This window comes from Cyanistes caeruleus, chromosome 2, assembly GCF_971803275.1.
Source record: "Cyanistes caeruleus chromosome 2, bCyaCae1.hap1.1, whole genome shotgun sequence".
NCBI lineage: Eukaryota > Metazoa > Chordata > Aves > Passeriformes > Paridae > Cyanistes > Cyanistes caeruleus.
The window spans coordinates 90,649,715-90,673,548 of NC_141702.1; the positions used below are offsets into that span (position 1 = coordinate 90,649,715).

General features: G+C 43.0%; 1 protein-coding gene across 6 annotated transcripts in view; it reads left to right on the plus strand.

Annotated features, from left to right (window-relative positions):
* DAAM2 (dishevelled associated activator of morphogenesis 2) overlaps positions 1-23,834 on the plus strand; it is a 221,564-nt gene that overhangs the window by 78,032 nt on the left and 119,698 nt on the right. For all 6 annotated transcript variants that reach the window (XM_086869239.1, XM_086869254.1, XM_086869245.1 and 3 more), the window contains one exon: positions 21,125-21,214. In XM_086869239.1, the coding sequence (XP_086725365.1) occupies positions 21,125-21,214 (90 nt within the window). The remainder of the gene's footprint in view (positions 1-21,124; positions 21,215-23,834) is intronic.

Consider the following 23,834-nt stretch of genomic DNA (forward strand, 5'->3'; position numbering starts at 1 on the left):
GGAATGACAAGAAGAAGTACTATGTGTTGCAAAGACCATGTTGACCAAATTGTAACTGGACAGGAGATTGTGATAAGAAGGAAAAGTATCTTCCGGAGTGTTGAAGAAAAAGACAAAATAAATGAAGTAGCTGTGGTGCTGAAGGGAGAGTGAAGACCAGTTGCAAAGATGGAGGTGTTATGGAATGAAAGCTAGGCCAAGATGATCTTTTGTCTGGGCTTTTGGAGTGAATGAATGGTGATGAAGGGAGGTTGAATGACAGATGTCTATTTCTTCTGCAGCTTATAGAGGAAGGGACAGATCTGAGATCTGTAGGAGGTATGTTTTGATACTTATCCTAATGTCAGAAATAAAGAGGAAGCAAGATTCCTCTGACAATGAAGACCTTATGAATTTGTAATAATTTATAATAATTCCTCACTTGAAGCTGGGGAAGCAGTGAAATTTTCCAGTGAAGAGAAAAGGCCAAGAAACAAGATGGGATGTGTCTTGCCAGATAGTAGGTAGACTGTAGCTGATGTTTAAGAGGAACTGTTAACAAAATAAGGTAATTGAATGGAGAAGAAGATAATAATCATGAACTATCATCTGTTTAATATGTTGGCTAAGATTAGTTTCTGTAGTTGCTCACCTAGTAACAATTTATATCAGATTTAATCATGGCTCAGATAGTGTATCATACAGAAGTTTTTGTGGTATGTCTTATCTCTCTCTCTTCTATAGGTGGTTTCTATCTTCAAACAGTACTCAAGGTTGTTCATCATTCAGGGGACCTGTCAAGGTGATTTGGGATTGCTCTTCCAGTGTTGGAGGAAAATGGCCTCTTCTTTGCCTGGTGTGCAAGACTCCCAAGTTGGGAGCACAAGGTGCTACAGGTGAGGTGGATGGAGTAGCACCTTTTTAGGGCAGAAGGTTTTCAGGTCAGAATTTTCCTGGCACCTTCCTCCCACTAAGTGAGTAGAAGCTTTTGGTATCACTAAATATAGCAGAGGACCTTCTGTTCATCCTTCAGCACCAGGTGGGAGCAGCACATGGAAAGCAAGTGTCAGAAGTGCTTTTTCTGTCACTTATCATACCAGACTGCCTCCACAGCTGCTCTGCTTTGATGATTTTTATTCTTAGGAAGTACAGACAGATGCCTTCCATCTGGCACTGTAACAGCACTAACCCAGAGCTTTTAACATCAGTTACCTTGGTGTTTGGAAACTTGATGGGAGGAAAACTTTCCAAGAACATTGCATTTTCCTAGCTATCCCTGCAAATTTACACAACTGAATTCATGCATTTGTGAGGTTTTTTTTCCCTTGTGTGAAACGGAATCGTAATGCTTCTTAGGCCAGTTTTAATGCATAATTGTAGCCAGACCGAAAAGGCGCTGAAAAGATGAAGCATGTGTAGGTTATAGGCAGTATAGGAGTCTTCAGTGGCAAATGTATTGTATTTGAAGAACTTGGGAGCAAATCTCTATTACCACCTCCTGTCATAGACATAGCCCTGCCCTTGTCTACATGTTCTTTTTTTAGGGAGAAGCTGATGCAAGACTACTGCCTTCCTGTAGACCCAGTGGTATATGCAAAAAGGCCCTGGTCAACATTTGTATATTCTATGCACTTTTACATTAAAAATACTCAAGGGGGTCTTTTAATTTTGCGGTTTCCCATCATTTGTTGATGACATAAAGGGAAAGAATGCCCATACTTAACAACCTTTGGAAAAGGATAGCAGTGTGCACAACAGTATTATGCAATAGTTTTCTTGGTGGAGGTTTGAAGAATAACTTCTCCAAAGGAAATTACAAGGGGAAAGCAAATTGCAGTTTTGCAGTTTGGAAGGTGTCCAGGGAGGTCCCTGACAATGGAAAATCCATTGGGATTGCTTTAGTGGCTGTGTTTCAGCATTACATCTTGACAAGAGAGGAGCAGCTGCATGAGTTTGTTGGCTGGTGTGAAGTTGTTGGCTTATCCATTAATGATGTGGAGGAACTTTTGGATTAAAAATGCTTGACCAGATAGTAAACACAATTATGATTTGTTGTTAGGAGATGATGCAAGACACATGCTCATTCTTCACTTATTCTTTTTTCTGTATTTTATGAAAATTTCTGATAATTTGTTTAGTAGAAACATTGAGAGAAAAACATATTAGCTGGTAATTTCTTAAGCCTAGTGATGTCAGTACAGTGTAGTTTCTGTTCTGCTTATCAGAATACTTGAGCAATGAGGCAGGACAGGGTGTGAGTGAATAATCAAATATAATGTCATGCCTTCAATTCACTGTTTGCCTGTGGAAATAGACTCTGTTTATGTGAGGGAAGAAAACTGTGGAATTTCCCTCCTCTTCAACTCAGAGGAGATAAAAGAAGCCTCATATATGGATGATATTCTAGCTGGTCTGCACTGATTAGCAGTAAATACAGATCATCTCTATTGAAGTAGAAGTTAAAAATTAGTGAAAAGGAGACTGATAAACTTCTCAGTCTATTCTATGTGAGAAATCTGTGCTGTAGATTATAGAGTGAGCCACTGTTAGAGGTGGTTAAGCTCAGAGGTTTAGTCTGTTACAATTTTGAGAAGGTTATTTAATTAATATTTTCCACTGGTGTGAATCCAAACTCCACTCAATTTAATGGAGTTTGGGACATTTCTGGTTTGCACTACCAAATTTGGAATAACTCAGAGGGCAAGAGAACAAATAAATCTAGTTTCTGATTTGCTTTTGTCTGTGTAAACCTGAACTTCCTGCCAAACCTGCCAAAAAATGATGTTGATTTACTGGAGTTCCTTTGAGTTTACCCTATGTAACACATGCTCAAGCATGTGTTTCTAAGCTGCACAACCAAAGCTCAACATGATGTTAATTTTGCTTATTAAATTCTTAACCAACCTCTCAGTTCCTTCTGCCCTTTTACATAATATTTTATCAGAGATTTAAAGGTCAGCCAAGCTCTGACTTACCCTTGTTTTCTCTGTTGGGGCATATGGCAAATAGGATGCACACAAAAGAATAAAGCTGTAAGGGGAGGAGTAGATGGCATTGATGCCTCTAGAAATTCAGCCTGCCTTTGGCACAGCAGCAGAAATCCCCAGCCCACATTTTGAAGGCTGAGCCAGCAGGACTGTGTTTCAGCAGGAAGAGATCACGGAGGTGTGTGCCTGTGTGCTTTGGCACAGTCTAGCCTATGAATTGCTCCAGCCTAAGAACCTCCTCTGAACTCATTAGTATCAAAACAGAACAGAGGGGACTTCGTAGGGAGGGAGAGGGTGTAGAAGTTGGAAAAGTAGCAGTTTAGTTGGCAGTTTTCTTGTCGCTCTATTAGGAACGGCTGGGAATGAGCAACATAGACTCTCTAAGGAGTCAGTTAGGAGAATGTCTCTAGTTTATTACTTTAGGTTTGTTTTATAGACTGGTTCGTGGAAAGTACAGAAAGGAAACTCTTATTGGTTAGCAAACTACTACATCACTATCACTGGTCAGTGGGGCACAACATCCTCTGACTTTCTATTGCAAAGAAAACAAGGGACAGACAAACAGCACCTGGCACGGCTGTTTTCTGTCTCTGAGGATTGTTTTAATTCTTTCTCATGTTTTTCCCAGGCTAGTTTCTCAGGCAGGACTGAGAGAGCTATGTGGCCTGTAATTTCTACAGGCTCTCTGTTTCAGAGTTAGACACAGAGTCCACATTTCCTAATAACCTTTCCTACAACTACCTTCCCATACAGGGTCTCAGCTAGAGGACTTTGGCATGAAAGACAAACCTTGGCACTGGGAGAGGGAAGGGAGGGAGGAAATGAGGGGAGGGTAGGAAATAAAGGGGTGGAAAATGGGCACTGTGCTGAAACAGCAGGTTTTATTTTTATTTAGTATTATATATGCTGAAACTAGAAGCTCTGTTTGCGAGAGGTATTTGGTACCATGTACATAATCAGATTGTTGAGGTAAATTTGGTACTTGTACCAAAAATGTATCAAGGGGAGGTTTAACAGTTTGAGTTCTGTTTGATGTTTTCATTTAATTGATTAGATGGTGAAATACAGAGCACACCTATTAGAAAGTCATAAACGTGATCCAGAAAACTCCTGGATTGCTTATGCTCTGCTGTGCTATCCCTCCAGCAGATACCTGAGTGGTTGAAGTCCCCCAGGAGGACCAGGGTTTGTGGCTGCTAGGCTGGTCTGTTCCATCTACGGGTGGTTTCCTGGTCAGGCAGCCTACAGCAGACTCCCCTGTAATGTCACTTGTCCCTATCCTCCCTTTAATCCTGACCCATAAGCTCTTAGTCAGCTCCTCATCCATCCCCAGGTGGAACTCCACCCATTCCTGCTGATTACTGGCATAGAGGGCACCACTGCCTCCTCACCATCCCTACCTGACCTTCCTAAAGTGTCTTCCACTCCAACTCATAGGAGCCATCCTACCACACCTCTGTGATGCCAGTGAGATCAAAACCCTGCAGGCTTGTGCACATCTCAAACTCTTCTTGTTTATTCCCCATGCTACATGATGTATGGAGGCATTTAATTATGAACTCTGAGTTACTGGCAGCAGTGCTTGGAATTCCTTTTTGCTGCTTTCCATGTGCTCTCCTGCTGACATGTGATCCCTGTCTAGTATCTGGGCATCTATTGCTGACACTGACTTCAAAATGGTAGGAGCGGACAGATTGAGGATTCCCTTCCCCAGAAACTTTAGTTTAAAGCTTTCTTCACCATCTCACCAACATGATAACTGAAGATGCTCTCCCCCTTCTCTGACAGATGAGCCTGTCAACCCCAGCAGACCAGGTTTCTCAAAATTAATCCCATGGTCTAAATAGCAAACACATGGCTGTGGCACCAGTCCTGTAGCCATTAGTTTATTTACCAGATTGAACTGGCCCTTTCAAACCCCTTCTCTTTGAGCAAGAGAATTGATGGAAGAGCTACCTCCCCTCCAGAGTCCCTTACCACAGCTCCCAGAGCTCTGTAATCCCTTTGGATACTCCTCAGACTGCTTCTGCTCGTATCACTTGTGTCCACTTGAAACAACAGCAGTGGATAATAGTAGACCATGTGAGGCTTGGTAGTCTCTCAGTGATATCCCCAGTATGAGCCCTCAGTGATCAACACATCTCTGTAAAGTGTGCCACTGGGCACATATCGATACTGTGGATATGTTAAAAGATAAGCTTAAAATAAGGTGGAAAAATCATGTGAAAAAATGATGGCATTCAATGTGGACAGTTAAAACTACTTTTAATAGCAAGTCTGGCAATTCAGGACGAAAAGCCAGGTACACTTTTTCAGAGAGAAAACTAGGGATTGTAGTTGAGCATGAGTGAACAAAAGTCATGCAGGTTTTGAGGGTTTTTATAAAAATAAAAGGTTATATGGAATATATAGATTTATATATATAAAATAAAGGGCTATATGGAATATGTCATTATATATATATATATATATTCTATAATATACAATCAGAAGAGCAGTCTGGAAGATGCATGAAATAAATAATTAATAAGTAATAATGCATGAAATAAATAATTGCACTCAGCTTTGACGTCTCAGCTGGAACACTGTCCTCACTTTTGAACAGTGAAATTCAAGAAAGATATACTTTGACTGGGTAAAGGCCAGAAGTCAATTATAAGAGGAATGAGAGATCCAGATGACATTTTCTCTAAGAAAGACTAAAAGAGATGGGTTTATTTAGCCTCAAAAGAGGAGGCTGAGACAGAACATTACAACAGTCTTTAACAGCCTCAAAAACTGTTATCAAGAGGAAGGAAAAAATATCTGCTCACCACATTAGTGGTTGATAGGGCCGGAAGTAATAGGCTTAAATTGCAGCAGCAGGGATTTAGACATGAGCCTGACAATTCAGTTTTCATCCCCTTGAGTCATTTAAATTCATTCATAAGGACATGCAACTCACCTTAACAGAAAAAGCTGTGATGATAGACAGCTGTTTTACGTTATTGTTCTCATATGTCCATCCATATCCATGGAATGTCCTTCTTGCTCTAACTGTATTATAGCCCTGCATATGAGAGTGCATGTCTGAGTCTTGATCTTTCACTCTCTCTAAACACCTGTGTCTATTGTTACAGGAAGAGGTATTGGTTTTCCTTATTCTTTCTCTTTCTCTTTGGCCCAGCAGATTATTGTCTCATGCATGCAGTTTGCCTGTGAAGGACAGAAAAATGAACTGCAGGTGCTGTTTCAAGTGGCTTGTGAGAGTGGATTGCCACAACACGCCTTGCTGGTTATGTGTACTTGTGTGCTGTCAAGTCACAGAGAACTTTGGGAAGTAGGAGAGGGACAGGATTTAGCTCTTCTCCAGGAAACAAGGAAGCAATTAACCAATGATTAAGAAGGGGGAAAGAAAGCAGTATAATGAGGGATACATTTGGGGGTGAAAGGGAGCCCTGTTAGTTGACTTTTTGTGTGAAGAATTTCTCTACCAAAAAGCAGTGTTCTTGATGGATGACAGTCTTACACTGCTGCTAAGCCTTGAGAATGACTAACTTCTGTGTTGGCAGGGTAGAGGAGAAACATCTTTTAGTATGTAAAAGTTAGGTGCTTTCTGTCTTGTAATGTTATGACTGAGAATCAAGAGATTTGAGCCCCTAGTACTGAAGGGGTTTTAAAGCTGCAACTTTTTGAAAAAGTTAGGAGGAAAAAAGAGTGTAATGGGAATCACAGCCTTTTGTTTGTCTGCTTCTCTGCCTTACAGTCAGATCCATAGCAGTAGCTGAAATGTAAGCATTGCTTCCTCTGCCAACAGGCTGTGTTAGCAATTCATGTGTACGCAGTGATTTCCTAATGCTAACGAAATGTAATGATAAAACATAGTGGGTATGGGCCGATATGCCTTATTGTATATAGTTCTTGTGTATGTAAGGTGTGAGTGTCATACATATCTGCACATACACATACTATGTGTATGCAAATACATGGAACTCAATGATGTTTTACTGTGATGAACCTAATTCTTACCAGTTGTAAAACTGATCAAAATGTTACTCCCATGCCTCTCACAGTGTGCTGCTTGTGTGCTTTACAAAGGCTGCTTTTAATTCAAAGGGTTAAGATGAGATAGAAGAGCTTGAGGGGAGGGACTGGCTTGTTTTGGGGTTCATTTTGCTTTTTCTTCATAGGTTATCTGTGGACTTAGCACATATATCAGGTGCCCCAGTGGGAGTTTTCAACCAATGTGTTTCACCCATGAAGATGAAACTTATGGCTGTATGGGTGATAATGCTGTTGACTGATCAAAAACTTTTGCACTGTTCATTGCTTCAGTTTGTACTCGAGTGTAGGTAGTTTGTCCAGTCAAATGAACCCCATTTACTGACATTTCAGACAGGCAGTCTTTCAGAATGCCTCACTGGCCTCCTCAGCATTGGAAATGAACAATATCCATCAGAATTACTGTTACATGTTGGCCTGGGGAGCTGGAATGAACAAAACAGTGGAAGGAAAACTATAGGGGAACACGCCTATACTGTCCCCTGGAGGTAGACACAGTGATTAAATAGGGAAGGTTTATCTCTTCTATTTGAATGATTCATAAGTTCTTTGCAAAGAGACTGAGTAAGATTGTTTTGGTTCCTTACTTTATTCATTCACTGCACTTACCTCTGAAGCAGCTTTTTGGACAGTGGTCACTGGACTTATGATGAAAGCATTTCTGCTATTCCCTTTTTGGTGAGCGTAGCTTGAATGTGAGCCCCCAGAGTAATCTGCTTGTTATTTGTTAATGAAATCCAGCATAGGCAACATAAACAGAAATGTAAATGTCCTTGGGGCTTTTGTTAATGTGAAAAGGTAGCTTTCAGTCGCACATTAGTAATGTGGTCCTATTTGGTCCATTTTTTAAAGTGGCAATAAGTTACGCTGGATAGAATTCTCTATTCTAAAAGCTTGTAGTTTGATAGTGTGCTGCTGACAACCTTGTCCCTGATCTCTTTCCACTGCTTCTCTTTCTTCTAAAGTCCCTGGCATGTCAGTGCCTTTTATCTCGTGTTCGCTTGAGTTGCATTTCAGCATTGATTAACCCACCATCAACAATCCCCTTGAAGTAATTACACATGAACATGAATCTTCTCTGGGGCCTGCCAGCGGGTGCTGGATAGAAACCCATGGGGTATCATAGTCATTGTTTACTTTGTACAAGATTTAGACAAACTTATTCAGAGCATAAGGCCATCAGCTGTGCTAAGGCACTTGGGAGCATTGGTGGAACTGGAATGTGGCTTCTTTGGAGACATGGTGACAGACATCTATATAAATGACCTTGAGGAACCTGAAGTAATAGGCATCATACTGTACAGGGAATTTATACTGGCAGCAGTGCATTATAATTAATTTTGTAACTTGGGTAGATTTGGTGCTGTTAAGAGACTGAGAGAGAATGATTGATGAGGCGTGTGGACCCAATTTTCTCTGAGCCTGAGAGAATTACAGCCTGTCAGTGGCTGATCTGTTCCCAAGGGAAAGTTTCTTGGGATCCCTCTCACTCAAGTGAATCTTGCAAGCAAGTTATTAAAATAAATAGTCTTCAAATTGTAAAGCCTGTCCTAGAGTGTAAAGGCATCTGAATATAATTCCCACTGTCTCAGTTTTCCATATTGGATGATTCACAAAGAATAATTAAAGGCAGTGCTGGTATGATGCAACAAGCTGCACAAAAAATATTGCAAATAGCATTGTTATCATCATCTTGAAAGAGACATTAACTCACCTGCAACACAAAATCAGCCAGGCTGTTTGAGGTAGGGAATTGGGATATGTTTGACCATTTACAGAGCTGTCTCTGTGGCTTTGTATTTTGCAGGGTTTCATATAGCCTTCTGAGACTTTGGTGCTGGTCACAGGTCAAATAACTACTGCCCTCATCTGTTCTGGAAATTCTAAAGTTTCCATTTTGAGTTTAACAAAGAGGAGTAGAGTTTCTGGGGAGTTTTGCCAGTTTGTGCTGTCTGAAGATCTGGTTCCCAAGGAGCCTGTTAATGCCAAGACTTGGCTTTCATTTTGCTTGAGTACACATCTGCTTGTACTAGTTTGAAATCAAACCAGTGAGAGATCGCAAGTCAGAATTATAATTTAATAGGAAAATGATAAAAAGAATAAATGCAATAATATCAAAAACACTGACAGAGTCAGAATACAGCCTGGAACCCTGTTAGGGTGATGGTAGTCGTCCAGATGAGGTGGTCTTGTTGAAGCGTGATCCTCTGGAAGAAAGGGGGTCTGGTCTTCAGCTGAAAGTCCAGCAGTAGCTCCTGTCCTCTGGAAGTCCCGTAGGTAAGGGCTGCTGTGGTGTTCGAATTCTCAGCTTATATCCAGTATGGAATGCTTGGCTCCTCCCTCGGGGAGGAGCATCTCACAATGGGATGGTGAGTCATGAGATAAGGCCTTGATGAGCCATTAACAGAAAACAGTCCAGGAGGAAGTTATCTCTGAGTCATGCAGCAAGGCAGTGGTGGGCCCATTAACAGGGGACAATACAGGGGGAAGTTATCTATGAGTCATGGGGCAGGGCATTGATGGGCCCATTAACAGAAGGTAGCCCGGGGGGGGGGGGGGGGGGGAGGCAGGGAGCACTGCCTCACCTGGTTTCAACAGTACATGAGGATGGTGATAGAATATACTGCAACCCAGGACATAATCCACCCCTTATTCTATTACCATCTACATAATTCCAAATCAGTACCTTCCTTAAACTCCACACACACACACACACACATATATATATATATATACAATGGAACCTTACACACAGTTCTCACTTAAAATGAGGTCTCCTTGTGGCACACATCGGGTTTCCCCATCTTTCCGCATTACCCACCAAGTGCAACCAGGTCCTTGAGCGAAGACAATCCCACGGGTAGGTTTGCTCTTGCCTGAGGTGGGATTAATCCAAACAGTCTTTCCTAACATACCTCTCATGTGTACCACAGGGACTTTATCTCCATCCACCGTGTGCAAGGGTTCAGACTGGGCAGGACCAGCTCGATTGATGGATCCTCTGGTGTTAACCATCCAGGTGGCCTTTGCTAAGTTCACTTCCCAATTTTTGAAGGTTCCTCCACCAAGTGCTTTTAGGGTAGTCTTGAGTAGTCCATTGCACCGTTCAACTTTCCCAGCAGCTGGTGCATGATAAGGGATATGATAGATCCATTCAATTCCATGTTCTCTGGCCCAAGTACTTACGAGGCTGTTCTTGAAATGCGTCCCGTTGTCTGACTCGATTCTCTCAGGGGTGCCATGTCTCCAAAGGACTTGCTTTTCCAGGCCCAAGATGGTGTTCCGGGCAGTAGCATGAGGCACAGGGTATGTCTCCAGCCATCCAGTGGTTGCTTCCACCATGGTCAACACGTAGCGCTTGCCTTGGCGGGTTTGGGGAAGGGTGATGTAGTCAATTTGCCAGGCTTCCCCATACCTGTACTTGGACCATCTTCCACCGTACCACAGAGGCTTCACCCGCTTGGCCTGTTTGATTGCAGCGCAGGTCTCGCAGTTGTGGATAACCTGTGAGATGCTGTCCATAGTAAGGTCCACCCCTCGCTCACGAGCCCATCGGTACGTTGCATCTCGTCCCTGATGACCAGAGGCATCATGGGCCCAACGAGCTAAAAATAATTCTCCCTTGTGCTGCCAGTCCAGATCCACCTGTGATATTTTCACCTTGGCAGCTCGATCCACCTGCTCATTGTTACGGTGCTCTTCATTAGCCCGACTTTTGGGTACATGAGCATCCACGTGTCGAACCTTCACGATCAGCTTCTCCACCCGAGCGGCGATGTCCTGCCAAATCTCAGCGGCCCAGATGGGTTTCCCTCTGCGCTGCCAGTTGGCTTTTCTCCAGCGATCCAGCCATCCCCACAGAGCATTAGCTACCATCCAGGAGTCAGTGTAGAGATAGAGCCTCGGCCACTTCTCTCTTTCAGCAATATCTAAAGCCAGCTGGACAGCTTTAAGTTCTGCGACCTGACTCGATCCACCCTCTCCCTCGGTAGCTTGTGCAACTCGTCGTGTGGGGCTCCATACAGCAGCTTTCCATTTCCGGTTAGTGCTTACAATTCGGCAGGAACCATCGGTGAAGAGGGCATATCGTCTTTCACTCTCCGGTAGCTCATTATATGGTGGGGCTTCCTCAGCACGTGTCACTTGCTCCTCTTCTTCAGAAGATAATCCAAAAGTCTCACCTTCAGGCCAGTTTGTTATAATTTCCAGAATCCCAGGGCGGTTCAGGTTTCCAATACGGGCACGCTGTGTAATGAGGGCAATCCATTTGCTCCAAGTAGCATCGGTGGCATGATGCGTGGAAGGAATCTTTCCCTTGAACATCCACCCCAGCACCGGCAGTCGGGGTGCCAGAAGCAGCTGCGCTTCAGTACCAATGACCTCTGAGGCAGCTTGGACTCCTTCATAGGCGGCCAAAATTTCCTTCTCTGTTGGGGTGTAGTTGGCCTCGGATCCTCTGTAGCTTCGGCTCCAGAATCCCAGTGGTCGACCCCGAGTCTCACCAGGCACCTTCTGCCAAAGGCTCCAGGACAGACCATTGTTCCCGGCTGCAGAGTAGAGCACGTTTTTCACTTCTGGCCCCGTTCTGACTGGACCAAGGGCTACCGCATGAGCGATTTCCTGCTTGATCTGGGCGAAAGCTTGTTGCTGTTCAGGGCCCCAATGGAAATTGTTCTTCTTGCGGGTAACCAGGTAGAGAGGGCTCACAATCTGGCTATATTCAGGAATGTGCATTCTCCAAAAGCCTATGGCACCTAGGAAAGCTTGTGTTTCCTTCTTGTTGGTCGGTGGAGACATCGCAGTGATCTTATTGATGACTTCAGTGGGAATCTGACGCCGTCCATCTTGCCACTTTACCCCCAGGAACTGGATCTCCTGGGCAGGTCCCTTGACTTTGCTCCTCTTGATGGCAAAACCAGCCTTCAGGAGAATCTGGATGATCTTCTGTCCCTTCTCAAATACTTCTGCTGCCGTGTTCCCCCACACAATGATGTCATCAATGTACTGCAGGTGTTCTGGAGCCTCACCCTTTTCTAGCACAGTCTGGATCAGTCCATGGCAGATAGTAGGACTGTGCTTCCACCCCTGGGGCAATCGGTTCCAGGTATACTGCACACCCCTCCAGGTGAAGGCAAACTGAGGCCTGCACTCTGCTGCCAGAGGAATGGAGAAAAACGCATTTGCAATATCAATGGTCGCGTACCACTTTGATGCCTTGGATTCCAGCTCATACTGAAGCTCCAGCATGTCTGGTACGGCTGCACTCAGTGGTGGCGTGACTTCATTCAGTCCACGGTAATCCACCGTCAGTCTCCATTCTCCACTGGACTTACGCACTGTCCATATGGGGCTGTTAAAGGGTGAACGAGCCTTGCTGACCACCCCTTGGCTCTCCAGCTCACGAATCATCGTATGGATGGGGACCACAGAGTCTCTGTCGGTGCGGTATTGCCGACGGTGCACTGTTGCTCTGGCAATTGGTACCTGTTGTTCTTCAACTCTCAGTAGTCCCACAGCAGAAGGGTTGTCTGAGAGACCAGGCAAGGTACTCAGTTGTCTGATGCCTTCTGTCTCTAGAGCAGCTATCCCAAAAGCCCAGCGATAACCTTTTGGGTCTTTGAAGTACCCGTTCCTGAGGTAATCTATGCCGAGGATGCATGGGGCCTCTGGACCAGTCACGATGGGGTGTTTCTGCCACTCATTCCCAGTTAAACTCACTTCAGCTTCCAGTACCGTGAGCTCCTGGGATCCCCCTGTCACCCCAGAAATAGAAATGGGTTCCGCTCCCACATACCTTGATGGCATTAGAGTGCATTGAGCGCCGGTATCAACCAAAGCCGTATATCTTTGTGGGTCAGATGTGCCAGGCCATCGGATCCACACTGTCCAATAGATCCGGTTGTCCCTCTCCTCTACCTGGCTAGAGGCAGGGACCCTCTAATCCTGGTCATGGTGCACGTTGCTCTCCTCCGGTGAATATGCTCTTGATGTCCCTTCAAGAGGATCACTCATATCATCATTTCTATACCTTCTGATGTTCTGGCCACAAGAGACCGGAGCGGCGCTGGCTCTAGATGAGCTCCTTGTGGTAGTTGTCCCTCTTTTTAGTTCACGTACCCGGGCTGCTAAGGAGGAGGTGGGTTTTCCATCCCACTTCCTCATGTCTTCTCCATGCTCCTGGAGAAAAAACCAGAGGTTACCTCGTGGAGTGTATCCTTTCTCCCTGGCTGGGGAATGCCTACTCCTAATAGCAGAGACTCTTGTTGGTTCTGGGGAGACGTGGTAAATTTCTTCCTTAAGTTCCTTTTTTAGTTTCTGATGGCCCTCTTCAATCAAGCTCCGGACTTGCTCAGCCAGCCTTGTTTCCACAGATGAGACATGGGTGCGAAACGGGGCAGTGACAGTGTCCTCGTAGATTCTTAGTTTATTGGCCAGGACACCCACCCTGTCCTCACCTTCCCTCCATTGCAGTGTTGCCAGGTAACGGGAGTACATCTCTGGTCCAAGCCGTGCAAATCTCAGCCACATCTGTGACGTGCACTGGACACCATCTGGGCTCTTAGGAAATCTCTCATCTTCTGCAAAAATGATCTCCAGCACAGCCAACTCCCTCAGGCATCGGATACCCTGTTCCATTGTGCTCCATTTTCCCTGGTGCACCTGGAGGTCTTCTTTGCAGAGGTATCTGTCCCTTACACTTGTCAGCAGTCGCCTCCAGAGGCTGAGAGTTTCTTGGGTTCTCCCAATCCCCTGGTCAATGACCACATCCCGGGACAGCGATCCCAGTTGCCTGGCCTCACTTCCATCCAGGATGGTGTCGTTTGCTGCAGCGTCCCAGATGCGGAGCAGCCAGGTTAGGATGGACTCGTTCGTCTGGCGGGTGAATTCCCTCCGCAGGTCACGCAGCTCACCTAGGGATAGAGAGCGAGTGATAATCTCTGGTTCTGTCTCCTCCGCTGCGTGTGAAGGTCCTGCCTCACCCTCATCAGTCACTATGCGGACTGATTTGCTTTTTGATTTCTTTTTCTGAATGGGGGCAACTTCTACCGGTTTAGGCTGCTCTGGTTCGGTGACTGTTTGTGTGGAGGTGCTCATGGCCCTTTTGGTTCCTTTCTCCTCTGTGGTAGTCTGCGTAGACATGGACGCTGTTGTTTTGCTCTTGGTTCCTTTCTCCTCTGTGGCAGTCTGAGTGGACACGGATGCTGTTGCTTTGCTCTTGGTTTCTTTCTCCTCTGTGGCAGTCTGCGTAGACACGGACGCTGTGGCTTTGCTCTTGGTTCCTTTCTCCTCTGTGGCAGTCTGTGTGGTCATGGATGCTGTTGCTCTGCTCTTGGTTCTTTTCTCTTCCTCCTCAAGAAGACGCTGTACCACACCAAACAGTGCTTTGTTTCTAAGCATGGTGTACATGGTGCAGGCCATGCAGAGAAAACAAAACAGCAAGACTAGGCTGTCCTTGGCATCCAGAGAGAACTCAATATTTTTAAAAACTGCTGTGCCTGACCTGAAAGGCTGGAAGAAACCACTCTCCACTCTTCCCACCAAGGGCAGGGTGCGATTGTTGAGAAGGTCCCAGATGTAGCAGCCCAGACTAGGACAAGCAAACAAAATTGAGTATATATTCCGAATGGTATTCATTGCCTCACAGGTTATCATGCCATAAGCATAATAAACCAATAAAGCAATTCTCATACCATTCCCTGGTCTCAACAGGAGCAATACAACAGGCAAGTAGTTCCCCATGTGAGGGAAAATATAGAGAGCAAGATACAGTACCCATATAGACAAGCCAACCACCATGGTGGATAGGTTTCTGTTAATATGAAATTGCAATTCTGACTTTCTCTCAGGTTAATGCCCCACGTTGGGCGCCAAAATATGTACTAGTTTGAAATCAAACCAGTGAGAGATCGCAAGTCAGAATTATAATTTAATAGGAAAATGATAAAAAGAATAAATGCAATAATATCAAAAACACTGACAGAGTCAGAATACAGCCTGGAACCCTGTTAGGGTGATGGTAGTCGTCCAGATGAGGTGGTCTTGTTGAAGCGTGATCCTCTGGAAGAAAGGGGGTCTGGTCTTCAGCTGAAAGTCCAGCAGTAGCTCCTGTCCTCTGGAAGTCCCGTAGGTAAGGGCTGCTGTGGTGTTCGAATTCTCAGCTTATATCCAGTATGGAATGCTTGGCTCCTCCCTCGGGGAGGAGCATCTCACAATGGGATGGTGAGTCATGAGATAAGGCCTTGATGAGCCATTAACAGAAAACAGTCCAGGAGGAAGTTATCTCTGAGTCATGCAGCAAGGCAGTGGTGGGCCCATTAACAGGGGACAATACAGGGGGAAGTTATCTATGAGTCATGGGGCAGGGCATTGATGGGCCCATTAACAGAAGGTAGCCCGGGGGGGGGGGGGGGGGGGAGGCAGGGAGCACTGCCTCACCTGGTTTCAACAGTACATGAGGATGGTGATAGAATATACTGCAACCCAGGACACTGCTGTTAAAGAACCAATCAATGCAATAGAGCTGTAATCAGACAGTCAAAATAGGCATCTCTGAACAGTCAAGTGTTGAAGCCTATTTGCCTATGTGTTATGTCTTAGTGTTGGATTATGTCATGTAAAATGAAGATTGATTTCATGTCAAAGCTATTCCATTTGAGGATCATAAAAGCATTCAATTTTTAAATAATGCTTTAATTGTTGTCTAAATATGTTTGCAGGCAGAAATAAAGTCTAAAAAAAACCAGAATATGCTTTTATATATCATTAGCATCTCTCAGTCATAAAAACAGAAATTAAATGTGAAACACAGGCCTGAGGAGGAGACAGGATATTCTCCCAAGATCCCTCTAAGTAAGAGAAAGTGTGACCTACAGGTAAAAATTAAAAGTTTAATGCAAATCTCTGTAGCTGAAATTATGAGAAAATGATGAAATAAGACCATTATCCAACTGAACCTAAGAAAATAAGCAAAATGTCCTCTTCCTTCTGGCAAAATATTTGTTATGCCCATATTAATCAAGTTATTGCCTGCAGTAAACATATCATATAAAGATTCTGGTTTTCATAATGCTGGAAATGCTGTGCATGATTCATTAAATATTTATGAGGACAAAACAAAACATCATCAACAACAACAAAACAACCCACCAGCCTGTAAAGGTTGGTTGGTTGGTTATTTTGGTTTGTTGGTTTTTGTATTTTAGAAAATAAAGCAGGTGTCTGACCTTAAGTCATTGTGAAACTCCCCAGGACCAGTAAGTTCAGCAAACAATGGACCTGGGACAAATAGAATTAGAAAGTGAAACTGAGGGTATCTCCTCCCATGAGTTAACTGAACATTCCTGAGAACCAAGTCTGGGGCTCTTGGCCTCCATGTGTCTGACTTCAAATCAGGGAATGCTGGAGACCAGAAGCTGTGGTTCTCTGTGTACCTATGGCCTTGAGGTTTCTGCTTTAGAGAGGCAGGCATGTTGGTAGGAAGGGTTCTCCTTTAGTGTCTCTCTCTCCAAGTGAACCACTCTTCTACATTACCAAAACCTTACTTTTTCTCTCTATTAATATCATTTTGTGTCACTAAAGAAACTACTGCCCAGTCTAGGTGAGAAATGCTTTTCTGGAGCTTTGAGTATCATTACTGAGCTGATGGCTGCTTATCAACTCCAGCTTGAAATCCAGCTTTGATGAACATTTCCAAAAACAAGGGACCCAATGTGATTTTAAATCCTGCAAAATACTGGATTTATGTTTCCTACCCATTCCTCCTTCTTGTTCTGTTTCTTTTTCTCTCTTTCTTATTTCCTTGGGCTGTAGCCATTTTGAATGGAGGCCAACTTCTTTTTTGGCCTGAGAACTGAACTGGAAGTATTTCAACATCAAATCCAGTTTCAGTTCTTTTTAAATGTTTTGTCATTGAAATTCTATCTATATAAGTAAATAAAATGCCTACAAGAAAGTGAAATTAACTGAATTAACTACCACTAGATAAAATAAAATAGGAAATGAATGAAGGAAAGACATGTAGGCACTATTAACTGGGCATGCTTTACATCTTCCTCAGTCCAGCCTGGCAAATATCCTTTTAATCTGTTTTTCATGCAACTTCAAGCATTTTTAAGAGCCAGGAGGCTGAGTTCCATTGAGCAGGATCACATTGGCATGAATTGTTGGAATTAAGCTACCCTTTCAAGGTGTAGAAGGGGACTTACTATGCTTCTGTGGGGAAACTTGCACAAATGCTGTAGGAAGGGAGTTTTTCCTGCTTTATGCTGACTGACCCTTTTTTTTTCTTGTCCTTTACATTTGCTCTCTGGGCATTCAGTCACATTGGCTTCCTTTGTCTGGCTCCAGCCCCAGTCCTGATGACTGCATTCAGTCTGTAGCTCTTCCCCTTTCCTGCCAAATTTGTCAATTCTCTTTTCAATAGCCACTTGCTATCACTGAGCTAACTCTACAGTCTGAATTTCTATATGCTGACAGATCTGCTTCTGTCATTGGGTCAGAATGACCTCTTCATGAACTGAATTACTCCCCTGAAATTTATTCTTTCTGTTGTTCCTCCTGCTTCCCTCCAAGGCAGCAGGTTTCCTTGTGTCATCTGTTAGGATCCTGAGTCAGAATATAAAAATAGCCTGCCTAATTCAGAGTCTTCTTTCCTAGCTAGATCCATGGCTTTCCTGTGCAGTGACAGTGATCTTTTGTTCATCTTTTATAGGATGGGAATGGGAGAGGTAAAATTATTTGGAGAGTTCCAAAAGAAGGTCTCATGTCCCTTGTATTTTGCAGGGGTTCCTTCGGTTTTTTTAATAGGGTGAGTTTTGATTGATGGTGTAGGTAGATGAGGACGTGCAGGTCTCTTGAGTTCTTCCCACTCCTTTCTTCTTCTCAGCGAAGGAGCATACTTGCTGAACACTAACTTCAGGAGAGGGAGTTGAGGAGCTTGACTGCTGCTTTGCATTCTGGAGATGTTTCTTTCCCTCATGAATATTCATGATTGCTTCTTGCCCATCTGACCTGGGTGCTGGAACCCAGCATTTTACCTCCTAACAAACACTAACTTTTAAAATTAAAGATAAAGGAATTTTCATGCGCTATTTTCCAGGCAGGTGTGTTTGGGTCTGCCTCTGGTGATCCCCTTATGCCTGGAAACCCTGAACAGTTTCCTTGTTACTATGCTAGTGTCACTATACTGAGCTAATATGATGACTTCTAAAGTTCTTTTGGCTTCCTTTACCCTCCTGAGTCACAGGATGCACTATTTTCCCTCTGGATCTTCCATCCTTTCAAACTAACATTCTACGCCTCTGTCCTGAAAAGCATGTCATGATGCAAAATTATGTGACTGGAAGTTGCATTGTCTCACTGAAAGCAGATTTATCTTTATATCCTTCAATAGTGCCATTATCCAGGGCAGTGTCTAGAAGCTGCAGTGTCAGAATCCTGTCCTCAGGGTGGTTTTAGTCAATAGATCGAGTCATTCTTTTGATGATATTGTTGTCTTGACTTTTATTGGTTGAGACCTTAATTTAGTTTATCTTCTGTGCAGAGCTTCTGCTGCTTGTCTGATCTTCCAGCAAACTCCAGAAAAAGCACTATGGATTAGAAAGCCAAATTAGCTGCACTGTAATTAAAAAAAAGAAAAAAAGAAAAAAAAAAGAAGTAAAGTAAGAGTATTCATTAAGTAGGTCAATAAAATAATCATATTTTTTGGTAAGAATTCAGCTGAGCCCAAACAACTCATGTATATGTATATCCTGGCTTCTACGGTGGTTCTTCCAAACCTGACATTTCTGATTCCCTATCTGCCTTTCCCTTCCACATGCTTGACCTCTAACAGTATTCCTTTGCTTGTCTTAAGACCTTACATGTAATTTCGCTCTCCCTCTTCCCCCAAGAATGTGATCCCAACCTGAGTTTTCTAATTGTGTATAGCAAGGATAAAACTCCTTGCCTTGCTTGGCTGCCTCCTTGTTTGGAAGCTCACACTAAACATTTCCACATGGTTTGCGCTCTTTTTGCATGTCTAATTTATTTTTCCCCCTTTAAACTTTCTCTTTTCTAAAATAACCCTTCAGCTTCTTCTACCTTGGGCTGCTGGCACTGGCCTCACCTTGTTACTGTTTGCATTTCTTTTGTACCTTTTTGCAACTTAAATCTCTGTGGGCTTTTAAATCTGTCAGCAGCCTTTACCAGGCTCAGTGTGCAATTTTGCTCACTGTTTTCACAAGTTTCCCAGCCCTGAATGCTTTCCAAATGAGCCATTGTTGGGCTGAGTTAAAGAGGTATTGTCTCTGCTTGCACAAGGTTAGTGTGGGTGCCAGAATCTGTGTGTACAGCATTTTAGTGCCACGATGTCATCATGATATTAGACCCCTGGACACTTCCTTCTCCAAATATTTCAAATACATATGGAAAAAACTCAAACCCCTGCCAAAACTGATTCACTGAAACAGTACTGGAAGATTTTCTTTCTCTTACTGAAACTCTAATTTAGACATCTTCATCTGTCCCTGCTCATGCAGTCTGCTTGCCCTGAAGACCATTCTTTTTTGTTTCATTCTCTTTATTTGCACCTAAAACTGGCAGCTTTGTTTGGAGACCTGTTCTGGTCAGAATTAACTGAATTAACACAGAGGAAGTAGCAATCTCTTATTTTATAGTTTTAGAGACGTTGTAAGAGACGGTCCGAAGATTCCCTCATCTGCCTCACGACCATCTCAAGAACAGAGACTAAGACCCTAAAGAACTCAGGGGACTTTGTGCAGGGGTTCTGGCCTGGTTGAGGTGGATGCTTGCTAAGTGGTTGTTTGAAGGTGTGCTCAACCTACACCACAATAGTGATTGTTTGCAGGTGTTTGCTGTGCTGACACAGTATGCTGCCTTCATTCCTGCTGCTGAGCAGGAACTGGTGAGTAGCGGTGTTCTGTACCTCATACCTGCTTCACAGAGCAATGGGTCTTATCACAATGGCCTGTGAATCTCCCCACCTCTTGGCCAACTGCCCCTCGCTTTGAAACCGACTATAAAAGTGACTTTCTAAGTTACATTCTTTGAGAGAGATCTCCTCATGGGAGAAGACACTGGCATGCCCATCTCGTCCGTTGGTAGCTATAACCCCCCTTTTTCTCTTTTTACTTTATTCCTCACTACCTCTCTTTCTCTCTTTCTCTCCTTCTCATCTATCAACCCATGCTGCTGGCACTAAAATAAAGATGCATTATTGCTGTTGTGATTTAAACTGAAATCCCTTTGTGTCCTTTTTGCACTCTGAGATCAAGCAAACCTCTCACGACTCCTGCTTGTGTTAGCGGATCATGACAGACGTGCATTGGAAAAGAGTCTGTTGTTATTCACCTTTTACAGAGGAGTAGCTGAAGCTGTGGAATCTGGTGGTCAGTTTCAGATCATAGCATTATCCTTTATTTTACTATTGTAAGCTTGATTCAGCTCTAAGTGGGTATGTTCTACTGAGCTCACTTTTCTTAAGAGACTGAATATGCTGCTCTGATCAACCCAATGTTACACTGTGGAGTTAAGTCCTTTATGTTTGAAATGTCTTTTATGGGGACTGTGCGGTTTAGAGAACAAACATCTGGAAAAACATTTCAACCTGTAGGTTGCTGATGACATGATGACTGTCTCATGGCCTTTGCTTGAAAGATAGAGAAATTGAATGATTTGCTTTCTATGGAAGAGCAATTTGGTATTGCCAAAAAAAAAAGTCAAAAAAGATCAAACTGATGAAACTGATGAAAGTGTCAAACTTTCAGCCTTTCTCTAAGTGTCATAAGGAATGTCTGTGTCACATAATCCAGTGCTTTGAGTTTTTCACTTCATCCCTTTCATATAATCCTTCCCATCCTTCACTGATCATTAGTATTCGAAGTTTGACACATGGGAGTTGTTCAGGCTGCCTCTCCTCATAGGCTATGCTCTGACAGGGAGAACTCAAGGGAGCAAGGAAATCATCACAAAACCAATAATCTTTGGAGTCTTCAGGTGCCACTAAGTCCTCTTGATTGAAGACTAGTCAAACATGCCTGGTCCAGAAACCTCTCAACTTACGAGAAGATATCAGTGCAGCTGTTGACTGTTTTTTTTCTGTTTTTCTCAATCTCCAGGATGAATTGGATCTTACGGACAAGAACAGAGAGGCTATGTTTGCACTCCCTCCAGAGAAGAAATGGCAGATTTATTGCAGCAAAAAGAAGGTACTACTGTTGTCCTCATTGGAGGAGCTCACCAATAAATCCTGTGTGCATGTTCATAACTGCATCTTGATTTGAGCTGTTTATCTACTGTTTAGTCAAGAACATGAATAAGTGATGGAAGGACTTTTATCAGCATGGATACAACAAAATTTTCTGATAAGTAATGTATGCACTTGTGATTTATGAAGAGGATCTTAACATCTTTAAATAGTACACTTTCCCAGTTTTAATTATTTATGTGTTTGGGGGTTTTTTTGTTTTATTGTTTGTTTGGGGCTTTGGGTGGGTGGGGGGATGTTTGTTTGCTTTTCTTTGAGCTGAAATGCATTAAGGAATTTTTAAAAACTTTTGTAGGTTGCTTAAAATAGAAAAAGTATTGATGAAGTCTTTTAGAATGTCTTCAAATATCTCTAAAGTATGCAAAAATAGAGATGTCTTAAAACTTGGTAGTTCAAGAGTTTGTAGGAAATGTTCCACAGTGCACTGGAAAGCGAGGAGCATTTGCTCATGTCGCTTTCCATGTAGCACTTCTCCCTTCAAGGTCTTCAAATTTCTGACAAACCAGTAAAGGGGCAATATATCAGAGGCTGATCAATCACACTAATATTTTTCACTGGCAGAATGATGGCCAAGTGAATGGGTAAGTTACATAATTGCTGTGAAACTTCTAAACAAGGAATTTCTGCAGTAATGTGGCATTGGAAAGGTTTTGCTGCTCTAGGAAACACACAGTCAGAAATTAAGATAACTTTAATAATATGTATTTATTAGCATGTTATAAGGAAGAAGGTGTGGTGAGTTTGTTGGTTAATTTTATTTCCCAAGTGTGCAAGTCATGCTATGAGTGCATCAGTCTTTAAACATAAGTCTCCATAACAGAGGGTGGAAGAGTAGGTTTAGACTTCAGTACTAAACCTGGCAGATTTAAATCCTTCTCATGGTCCTTCTGGGGGCTGTGTCTGCTGCCTTTTTTCCTCCAAGTCGGGGTAGTGACCTTTCTTACTGTGTAATTAAAGAAAACTAGTCCAATAAGGGTGTTTTGCCTTGAGGGTGTTTTTGTTGGTTGGTTGGATTTTTTAAACTTCACACAAGGAAGTTAATAGAAATCAATTAATTACAGTGGCTCAGAGCTAGCAGTAGCTCAGAGCTAGCAATAGTCCACAAGAGCAATCTAGGCTCCATGATCTTCAGTTCTATCTCCATTCCGTTTTTCCTGCTGGTGCATAACACTTGCAAGTGGAGGGAAGGTGCAGGCTGATGTGATTAATGTCTGCTTTACATTTTTACTGACCAGCTCAGCTGGGTTTTCAGCTCTGGTGGGAGAGGATTTATTTGTAGCTGTCTTAGAGATATCTCACCTCCTGGACAGTCAGCCTTGGCTGGAAGATTTGTGCTTTAATGTATTTAATATGTTGGTTGGATTCATTCATTACATTGGGAATTTTGTTTTTGTTGGGGTTTTTGTTTGTTTTTCCCTCTGTTCTACAGCAGTGGATTTGATATAAGAATCTTAAAGACTTCCAAAGTTAAAGAAGATGCATACTGGAAAATCTCGTAATGCATTTATAATGCAACTTCAGTTAGCTGAATTCCAGCTATGCAAAATGATGTGCTTACTAGGATGGGATACCATTGCCAGATGTCTATTACATTGTAGATACTTTCAATTACTTGAAACCTTAATTGTCCAGTGTTATTCATTGTTTCCTTCATAGGCAGTCAGATGATTGATGACTCTCTCACATGATCTCTCTCTAGCCTACTACCTAATTCACCTATCATCATTGTTTTGCAGTGACAGAGAAGCCTGTTCCAGGCTTTGTTTTAAAGCAAAGCCCCCTTTTCCCTGAAGAATTTGCCATCTAAATTTAGCCACAAAGAGTCTGATTTCTCACTTGGCAGAACACTTTCAGCTACCCAGGACAAGTCCCCAGAGGGCTCTGTCTTGCTGCTGTTGGGTTCTTGGAGTTTCCTGGCAAACAGGGGTCCTATGCCTTGAGATACAGCAAATGGAAACACCACAGACTAGAAGGTCAAGAAATGCAAACTGAGGCAACTGTTCAAAATTGTTGATATCAAGTGCCTTTCTAGTCTAAAAGTAATGGAAAGTCAGAACTGCCTGATTTGATGTAAAGGTGGTGAGATTAGTGGGCTGCCTTAAATAAACAAATGCCACTTGCATAAATGAAGCTTAGTCACTGTTGTAGGCACACATTTATCTTGGCAGTCAGATGTTAGATGTAATCTTCTATGGTATTTGATTCCAACATGGTGGCAGAAACCTACTGTTATATTAAAAACCCATTCCACCTGTTCCTGAAATCAAGCCTTTCTGATGAAATGGAGGAAGACAGGTAGGTCAGTGCACTGAAAGTTGTCAGTCAACAGTCCACAGTAATCAAAGGAGGCTGAATTCTGAACTGAAATTTCATGATTGTGAATGATTCCTACAGAGTAGCATTCACACAGTATTACAAACCCATGCTTGCTTTGGTCACTTCTGGTTATTCTGGGTTCATATCTGAAACTGTTAGTATTAAAAACAAATCACCAATTATTTCACCTAAAAGAGTAGCTCTAGCTAGCAGCTCTAGCAGAGACTTTGCTCTCATTTGTGGAA